At 40.1% G+C, this 10,328-nt stretch overlaps 1 protein-coding gene across 1 annotated transcript; it reads left to right on the forward strand.

Annotated features, from left to right (window-relative positions):
• Nucleotides 1–344: 344 nt before the first annotated feature.
• LOC121689981 (early activation antigen CD69-like) lies at nucleotides 345–7,172 on the forward strand. The gene is made up of 6 exons (XM_042070248.1): nucleotides 345–364; nucleotides 3,355–3,406; nucleotides 4,096–4,395; nucleotides 4,746–5,078; nucleotides 5,201–5,292; nucleotides 5,885–7,172. The coding sequence occupies exons 1-6, from the start codon at nucleotides 362–364 to the stop codon at nucleotides 6,017–6,019; spliced, it is 915 nt and encodes a 304-aa protein (XP_041926182.1). The 5' UTR covers nucleotides 345–361; the 3' UTR covers nucleotides 6,020–7,172.
• The last annotated feature ends 3,156 nt before the right edge of the window (nucleotides 7,173–10,328 follow it).

Below are 10,328 nucleotides of genomic sequence, written 5' to 3' on the forward strand. Positions count from 1 at the left end.
CAGATATTCACACACGCACATACATTCACAGTAATCATACGTATGACACATACACACACACAGTAGACATATGTACGCATGCATGCACATGCACACACACAGGCACACCCACAAGCACATGCACACACACACACACACACATAAACACGTACACCCACACATGCACACAATTTCTCAGAATTATGAACAGGCAAGATGGGGGTGGGATTGTATAAAATGTATTTTACATGTGAAATCTTTGATATAATCATGTTTTGGTTAGTACTTGGATAAGAAACCTCCTCGGAAGAGTAGGTTCCTGCTGGAAGTGGTGTTGGTGGCTGGCCAGTAGGTGGCACTCTTCCAGTCGTCATTCGTCAGCATGGTAAACTGTTCCTGTATTTCTAAAAATAATGTTGTAGGCTACGTTGCTTTGCAGACAAATGGGTCCATAACACTGTGGACGTCAATTCCGATGTAAACAGCAAATAACTCAAGTCGTTATATTGTATTGTTGTATTATATTATATTGTATAGTCGTTATATCAGAAAAAGAGGCTTTTGCGCAATAGCCGGAAGAATGCGCCTTTACTTTGGAGATAGCGAGGTAGAAAACGAGAGGAATAGTGTTTAAAATGTCCATTTAAATTGTAGCCTAATATAATGCACTGTTGTGCATTTTAAATCAGAAATAAGAATGTGAGGAGGTTGCTATTAACTTTAAAGCTTGCATCTACAATCGAAACTATCTACATGCAAATTGAATGGCCTTATGTCCGGTCTATGGATGTCTGCTTTAGTTGACAGCACGGTCACTAGATTTTAATCGGTGAAGTTGAGGAGCTGGTATCTGTTAATGTTAGTGCAAATAGGCAGATTCATGTCCCTTGTAGTTTGCAATTGCGAGGTACATGGCAGGCGCCCCACAGAACGGTTTCATTTTGAGAGGTAGATATCCATGCACCCCCTCTGCGATGCGTTCGTCCCCCAGTTTCATGAGCTTTTATGACAAAACCGTGACTGTGGTAGTTAGTAAACTGCATCCTAATAGAAAACTGTTAGATTTCCTGGTATCAAATGACAAATGGTATAGGCCTATAACACAACATAAATTGTGCTGGCGACCCAAATAAAATCTCCTGCGACCCACCCGTGGGTCGCGACACAGACTTTGGGAAACACTGGCCTATAATAGATTACCCTTACAATGACCAAAGAGCTTAATATTAAAATTACACTGAAAATAGCCTAGGCCTCAAAGAACTAATATATGACTTATCTGGTTAAAAGTCTAGAGTCTAGAGGGCAGCCGTGGTCTACTGGTTAGCACTTCGGACCTGTGACCGGAGGGTTGCCGGTTCGAACCCCGACCAGTAGGCACCTAACCCCTCACTGCTCCCCGAGCGCCGCTGTGGTTGCAAGCAGCTCACTGTGCCGGGATTATTGTGTGCTTCACCTCACTGTGTGCTGAGTGTGTTTCACTAATTCACGGATTGGGATAAATGCAGAGTCCAAATTTCTCTCACGGGATCAAAAGAGTATATATACTTATACTTATACTTGTTTAGGTTTGAATATTGTTTGATTATTGAATGATCGCATTGAGTAGTTGTGGAAGTGTGCATATCCCCACCGGTGAGGTGCAGGGCAAATGGAACTAGAACTTAAAAGGAATGAAATGCCCGCACTCTGCTAAAACTCCCATATATTTATTGTGTTGCAACGTTTCGACCCGGCTGGGTCTTCCTCGGGCAAAAAAATAAATAAATATATATATTGATTATTGAATGATCACATAAGTTAACAGTAGTTTGTAGTAGCTATAGTTAAGCACCACCCTATATGTAACATACAATTTAGAATCTGTATTGAAAATTATCATTATGTTCATTAAAATGAAATGAAGAATCAACTAGATGTACCGTAGAGAGGTACAAAATATGACCGCCGCCCAGTCCAGCACATGTTTTCCACAAAAATAAGTCACGCTGAAAGGCATATATGATTCTAACTGTCTCACTGGGTGTCATAATGATCTTTTTAATGATCTCTGAATTTCTTTTTTTTTTTTTTGTATTTTTCGCAAATCCAAATTTCCGTCAAGGATTCCCGGGACACTGAAAGACCGGGGTAGACGAAACTTGGTGGGCATGTAACCCCATATGGATAGCATGGAACCATCGTTTTTCGTTTTGATCTGTAGCCCCCCCCGCTGGACTGCACCCCCCGAAAGGAGGGTAGGGCAGACACAGTTTTCTGTGAATATCTCGAGAACCGTAAGGTTTAGGAGGACCATTTTTTTTTTTTTGTATGTTGATCTCAAGGGGCCATGTCAACCCATTCCATAACCACTCATTTCATGTATAGCGCCACCTAGTTAAACACAAAAAAGTAAAAATGAGGTGTTGTAATCGCAGGTATCTGTGACCTAACATAGTCTGCACGAAATTGGAAGTGTAGGATCATTATGACCCCCTCCGAATTCATGCCAAGTTTTGTGAACTTTCGTTCATGGGGGGCCTTACAATAAAATAATTTATGTGTACATTTAGTGACCGTACACCAACAAGGATTCCCGGGACACTGAAAGACCGAAACTGAAACTTGGTGGGCATGTAACCCCACATGGATAGCATGGAACCATCGTTTTTCGTTTTGATCTGTAGCCCCCCCCGCTGTACTGGACCCCCTGAAAGGAGGGTAGGGCAGACACAGTTCTCTGTGAATATCTTGAGAACTGTAGGGCCTAGGATGACCAATTTTTTTCCGTATGTTTGCCTCCAGGGGTCATGTTAACCCATTTCATGTGCACACATGTGCACAAACAGATACACACGCACACACATACATTCACAGTAATCATACGTATGACACATACTCACGCAGTAGACATATGTACGCATGCATACACAGGCACATACGCAGGCACACACACAAGCATGCACACACACACACACACACACACACACACACACACACACACACACACACACACACCCCCACACACATAACATAAAAATGTACATGCACACACACACACACACACCCACACACATAACATAAAAATGTACATGCACACATGCACACAATTCAAGAATTTCTCAAAATTATGAACAGGCGAGATGAAGGTGGGGTTGTATAAAATGAATTTTACATGTGAAATCTATGAACTAATCATGTTTTGGTACTTGTTGTCTAGCAGATACCAGTGAGAATTGAGTGTGGATAATGCAATTTAGTGAGACAGTTAGAATCATATAGGCCTTCCAGCGTGATTTATTTTTGTGGAAAAAATGTGCTGGACTGGGCGGCGGTCATATTTTGTACCGCTCTGCGGTACATCTAGTTATTTTCATTTTAAATTTCTTTTTACAGGTAAACTCTCTGATAATGGACAGAAAGGCTGTTGATATCCTGTTCCTTTACGGTATGCAAACATTTTCTCTCAGAGAAAAGCGCACACGCACACACACACACACACACACAGAGTATACATAATACTGTACTGTACTGTACTGTACTGTACTATACATATAGGAACTATGACCTCTGTTAGCATAGTTGGCTTAGCGGTCATATAGAAGTAATTTTTTTTGTCATGTTTTATTTATTTATTTATTTATTTATTTATTTATTTATTTATGTTGAATGTTTGGCCAATGATTCCCGGGAAACTGAAATACCAGGGCACATGAAACTTGGTGGGACATGTAGCCCCACTACACTTTCATGGAAAATAAGTGTTTGGTCCCCGGGGCCCACTCCCCAGCACTAGGCCCCTAAATAACTATCCAAACAATTTGTGTGGTATGTCGGTCCCAAGTACTCGCATCAACCTAGCCCATAACCACTCATTTGTGATTTGCACCCCCCCTCCCCCACGTAAAAAATTAAAGGACAAAAATGCTTTAATCACCACTATATTCGAGCTGTTCTGTACTGCACCAAATCGAATGTCTATGTCTCTGGGGTTATACCAAGTTTCATGGAATTCCGTCTATGGGGGGCCATACAATAAATTAATTTATGTGTACAATGTAACCCCCCCCCCCCCCCATTACACTTTGTGCTGTTATGCTAAGCTAAGCTTAAGCTCCCTTTCTTAACTTTTTACAGGCATCTGCATTGCTCTGACACACGCCTCTCGTCAGTACCACTATGTAGCTGACCCCAAGAAATGGACTGAAGCCCAGACCTACTGCAGAGAGAAGCACATTGACCTGGCCACCATCAGTGACAGCGAGGAGCTGCAGAGCTTCTTGCACTGGTCCCAAAGCATCAGTGTTAGCGCCTGGATAGGACTCTACCACCTCTACCACTCTTCCAGTACGACTCCTGAGACATATAATGCAATTGTTGGTGGTCAATCGCAAAACCACGACCAGACACATAGTCACCCTTTTATCTGCTATGATGGTGAGAGAGCTCTTCAGTATTAGCATTTTGTTTTGAGCATCATAGTTGGATAACATATCATAACATAAGCATGGAACAGTACAACATAGTATGTTAAGGGTCAAGGTGACTTGTAATAATTGGTTTAGCATGCCCATACACCTACCAATAGGTTAATCAATGAATGCAATCTCCATCTTGCCATGTCAACTGATCAACACTCTAAGTTTGACTGAATCCGAGTCTTCTTTTGCATGCAGCCATCATATGCACATGTTTAATATTAGTCACTATTCATCTGGGACTGCTTTTTCCGACTAGTTCTCAGCTGACTTTGTGTGTTACCTACCTGTTGTTGTTTTTTCTAACAGAGAGGCTAAATACAACCCATGGTTTCATTTCAATTTCACCAACGAAAACATGGATAGAGGCCCAGAGCTACTGCAGAGAGAAGCACACTGACTTGGCCACTGTGAAGAATGCAGTGGAGGACGAGGAGATAAAGAAGATGGCTGCTGCAAACGGCTATACATGGATAGGTCTACACAGGGTTGGCTGGCAGTGGTCTGATGGTAGTAACTTCTCTTCCATCTTTAATCTCAGTGAAACGCCCACAGCCTCTGCCTCAAAGTGTGTTGTGTTGAACCAAACTGAGTGGGAAGCTCTGGACTGCTCTGTGAGGAGACCCTTTGTTTGCTATGGTGGTGAGAAAGACACCATGTGATATCCAACAAGCCATCCCTTACCAAAACATTTCCTTGCTAAAGTGAGTCTATGATTTCATTCTACAGACATTTCACCATGTTCTTGTTGGTCTGTCTTATAGAGGTCAAGAAGACTGTCCAGTTTCAGAGGATCCGGTTTCAGTCTGACGTGAATGTAAATGATGCTGCAGTTCAAGAGGCCATATTAGACCAGGTGGGTCAGTCATTTTCTCTGTTGCACATGAAGCTGCAATGATACTTTATAATGATGCAAAATGACATGATATCAAGCTATGTAAGGGATAATGGCTGCCAAAGTGTCCCAATATACGGAATAATAGATAAGGCAGAGGCAAAGAACTCCACGATGCGTAGTTACAGTGATAACGGTGGGTAGTTAGTTAGCTTGTTTACAATTGATTCCATTGTTGCAAAACCTGCATCCTAGTTCAACCGTCGTTTACTATGGTTGCTATAGTTACCATTCAAAAGAGCTTTATGGAACGGCAATTTAACTTTTTTAACCAGATCTACTTCATTGGTGTCCCGATATACAGACTTAACAGCCACCCCACCAGCCAATCAAAAAGGATAAGGCTGCAATGATACAACCACAATCATACTAAAAAAGTTATTGAGGATTTTTTAAAGAAGATAGTTAGTTAAAATAGTTTAAAACTCTCACGTCTCATATCACTATTGATTGATGGCTCATTGTGAGCTCCACAATTATGTTGGAAATTGTTTGAAATCATGTTTTGAAGTCATGGTGGAGCCTAAAAATGTGGCTGTGCTCTGCTCCTCAGATCAAGAAGAAGCTGCAAGAGCATGGGCTTCCAGCAGACGCCAAACTGAGCTGGAGAAAGCAGCCCGATGGACAGATTTTCCACAAGAAGGAGAATGAGAAGAGTGATAATCAGAAGAGGAAGAGCAAAAAATGAGCTTTGAAAAGTTCAGTTAGTCTCACAAAGCAGGAAATTAAAGTAGTGTGTGGACCTATCAATAGTTTGTCTGCAGCATCAATAGTGTGCATTCATCATCCCTCTTTTACTGTAACCCTAGTGATACATATTTGTATGGCATTATCAGATTTCTCGGTTTATATTGTTCAAGAGATGAAGAGATACAATATATATATTAATTTACTTACATGTTATGTAGCCTATGTATTTTCAACTCAAAAGGTGTCTTTTCTTTTTCAAGTATAACTTCTAATGTGTTACAAAATGAGCATTTTTGTTAAGTATTTTCCATTTAAACAAGCATTATACAAGATAGCAATGTATCAAGACACTACATCAATATAAAACATGCCTGAGCTGATTGTTTCTATTTCTGCTTCTACTGAATATGTCACTATTTATCCTTCCTATCTTTCAGGGTTATATACAGATTGCATTTTATATGCAGTAGTGTAAAGTATAACTAGTGTGGTAATAGTATAACTAGTATGGTAATAATAGTGTGATTATGGTGAGAATAGTGTAAACAATGATTTTATTATATTATTATTTTGTTTAATGTCAATTTATTTAATTAAGTCTTCATCCATTCCTCTGTTAATGTAATGGGGAATGATTAACGTATTAGGATTTTAGTTCCCCATACATTTGAGAGTGGGGTGTTTTGGTTCGGGGGGAATGGTTTCCGCACCGGATGGTTTTAGTAGGGAGTGAAGCTAGGGAGAAGTGAACGCGCGTTGCTGGTTGTCTGTCTAAGTTGGTTGTGTGAATAAAAGAAGTTATAACCGAAGTGTAACCTGTCTTCGTCTTGCCCACGCCTGAGAGACTGGAGAGTGTGAACTCTGCAAACCCACGAATTATCAGGTTACAATAGCACAACACCATAATCACGTTGAAGAAGGGCGTCTTGCCCAAAATGTTCCTCAGGGCGATTAAAAAAGTGAGTGCTATCTTTTACTTCTCAAATTTATTTTTCACACTCGAGAGGATTTAGCATCGAGTTGAGAATATACCAAGGTGTTGAGTGTGTTTGTCTGGTTATATACAGTAGTGTGGCATTTATGCATTTTTCCTGCTGGATGGAATTCATTCATTCATTTAATCTTTTTAAAGAATAAAATATTTTCTTGAATTTCAGTTTTGCCTTGTTTTGTGTCTAATACTGTAAATGATATCGGCTTTGACTTTTTTGTGTCTTTTGACTTTTTTGTGTCTTAAGTTGGTAAATACCATTATGTTTAAAGTAAGAAAGTGATCTATAAACATTTCACTAATGTGCCAAAGCCAGACTAGGTAGAACCCACCCATATGAAAGGAATGAGTTAAGGGTGCTCCCATGGTGATAAGAGGGACACATATTTGAACACCTGCACCAGGTCCACCTCAAACAATTTCATATTTGTATATTTGCATATTACCACTTGAAAAGACTCACTGTTAAGAATCTTCTCATGGTTTTTAATACTACCACTGGTAGCATAGAAGGACCCTACTTTCTAGGCCTCAGTAACTTAAATAATGGACACTTTTTTATGACTTTGCCCTAAGTGGTGCCATGGAAACAAAACAAAAACAAAATACCCTGTAATATGAATTATAACAATAAGCCACCATGCAAATAAGCAAACGACATGATGTGTGTGCATTTTTAGGGTCAATGTGTGTGGGTAGTGTTTGCATTGGCCATTTCACCCGTTGGAAGTCCGTTGGTAGTGGTGCTCACTTCAACTTCAACTTCAAAAACAAAACACCTACTTTGCATATTTGTATATTCTAACATCCTCAAAAACTAGGTTTTCCTATAGTTGTTAATGCTGCTATAGCTGCAGTTGTCTACAGGAGGAACTTACCTTTTACTATTGATTTGCCTAAAATCAACGCAAATGCAAATTCACAAAGCATCTCTCCTTAAGCTCTAGTGATACATTATTTCCAGAGGCGGACAGAGTACACAGCTTCCTTACTTGAGTAAAAGTACAGATACCCTTTGCTAAATTTTACTCAAGTAAAAGTAAAAGTACAACAGTCAGATGTCTACTTAAGTAAAAGTACTAAAGTGTTTGTTTTTAAAAGTACTTGAGTATCAAGAGTACAATAGTAGCCTACATTTTCTAAATATTGCATTACCTTACATTTATGTACAGAAACGTCCTACATGGAGTTATGAAAAATGTTAATGTTAATACCTTGGAGAATGTCAAATGAATTGGTAAAAAGAGTAAAATCAAGTAATTTTCATCTTTTTACCATGTTGCCAGGGATGGGCAGTATTTCTAATACATGTATTTAAAATACGTATTTCAAATACAAAATACTATTTCGTAATTGAAACACTTGAAGCGAAAACTATCATTAACTTGTTCAGAAAATTTAAATAGTCTGGCGAGGTGGGGCCACAGGTTGGCACATTCCCGGGATGGACCTGCTGGGTCTTCATCCATTGTTTCCTCCATGGTTTCGTCTAAATCTGACCATGGAGTTGACTTTGGCGGAAAGCTGAAGGTGATTGCTGATAGGCTGTCCCAATCAGTGGCGGCTGCACAATCTTATCACGTTTGAGAGGGAAACAACAAATTGAGGGTTTCCGAGATTTTTCTTTTTTCCTTTTTTTTTAGAAGTAGTAACGGGTACTCACGGTTATGGATAGAAATGTAGTGGAGTAAAGAGTACAATATTTGCCTCTCAAATGCACTTGAGTAAAGTCATGAGTAGGCCTACTCCCCAAAAAATGATACTCGAGTAAAGTACAGATCCCTCAAAATTGTACTCAAGTACTGTACTCAAATAAATGTACTCCGTTACTGTCCGGCTCTGATTATTTCATGTCACGAAGCACAGCACATTCATACACAACTTGTGATTTTGGCTGACGGTTTTCGGTCTGATTTTGTCCTTTGGGCGGTGGTAGCCTAGTGACGGAGGAGCTGGGTCAGCATGCAGTAGCCTGGCATGGAGTTTCAATATCTGGCTTCCACCATTGTGCCCTTGAGCAAGGCACTTAACCAGGGACAATGCCCCTTGTAATATAATTAACCTATGTAAGTCGCTTTTGTAAGTGCTGATGCTTTCCATATATCACTATCCTGAACCATTACTGTAAAGGCCATGACTTATGCCATCATGCAAAAAGATAGGCCACCCCCTATGTCATGAACTGTTGTGAATTTAGGTATTTAAATTAATAGCACCCACTGTAAAATATTGCATACTGTATATTAGTCCTTTGAGGCCTAGGCTATTTTCAGTGTCATTTTATTATTAAGCTCTTATCATGGTCATTGTAAGGGCCATATTAGAAGAGTTTGGCCGCGACCACCCCTTGGGGGCGTCCCTGTTCACCTGCAACGTACCATGAATATTCTAGTGGTTTTGGTACTCACAGGCGAGTTGTATTTTTAATACAATTTATTGCTACTGTACTTCTATAAAAAAAAAACACATTTTATATATTCGTAATGTATATTACTAGACACTTAAAAAAAACTTTTGTTATGCTGCCACAGACAGTATCTTAGTTGTTGAAGAAGGAGGACCACATTTGACCCAGGATTTGTCTAAATCAGTAAATACAGCAACTTTTAGAGTTGTCTACTTCAGGATACAGTTCATCTATCACAAATAGAGGGAAATACATACTGTACTGTAAGTTACATCTAAACTCTTCAAGCATTTTAAGCATTGTATGGTTATGTAACCCCCTACTTGGTCCACATTGGCATTGGCAATGTGGTATACATGTATCTGGCAAGACAGGACTTGGATAGGTTGGGTTTCATGTTGGGTTTCTTTTTGTAGATAAACTCTCTGATAATGGACAGAAATGTTTTTAACACCCTTCTCCTGAATGGTATGTAAAAACAATAGATAACATAGTGGGCCCTATCATGACATTCTAAAGTGCATCGTCACTCGTCAAAAGTCTATTCAAATTTAGTAGGATGTCCAGTTCACATTGGGAGGGGTTTCGTTATCAAACGTGGAGCGCATGGCGCAACAAGGGGCCTGTTGCACAAAAGCAGAATTAAGACATCCGGGATAAGTTACTAAGCTGCGCTCAATGAATCCAAAACAAGAGCGTATAGGCTTAATTGGTTGCACAACGAGCAAGCCAGGATGAGCAGACACGGATTCATCAAGCCAGGTGAAACCTATCCTGGATAAGTGCGCGCTCACGGCTCCCTCAAATAGACAGGGGCGTCACTAGACCTTATTCACTGGGGCACGTGCCTTAGTAAAAGTCTCCAGTGCCCCAGTACAATTCTAGCGCTGCTCTCCCTGGAAACGACAT

Source organism: Alosa sapidissima, chromosome 18 (genome assembly GCF_018492685.1).
Source record: "Alosa sapidissima isolate fAloSap1 chromosome 18, fAloSap1.pri, whole genome shotgun sequence".
Lineage (NCBI taxonomy): Eukaryota > Metazoa > Chordata > Actinopteri > Clupeiformes > Clupeidae > Alosa > Alosa sapidissima.

What these genes read in the sequence shown, in the direction of transcription:
- LOC121689981 (XM_042070248.1), top strand. An exon ending in TGATATCCTGTTCCTTTACG is followed by an intron (nt 3,407 to 4,095) that starts GTATGCAAACAT and finishes AACTTTTTACAG; the next exon opens with GCATCTGCATTGCTCTGACA. An exon ending in AAGAGGCCATATTAGACCAG is followed by an intron (nt 5,293 to 5,884) that starts GTGGGTCAGTCA and finishes TCTGCTCCTCAG; the next exon opens with ATCAAGAAGAAGCTGCAAGA.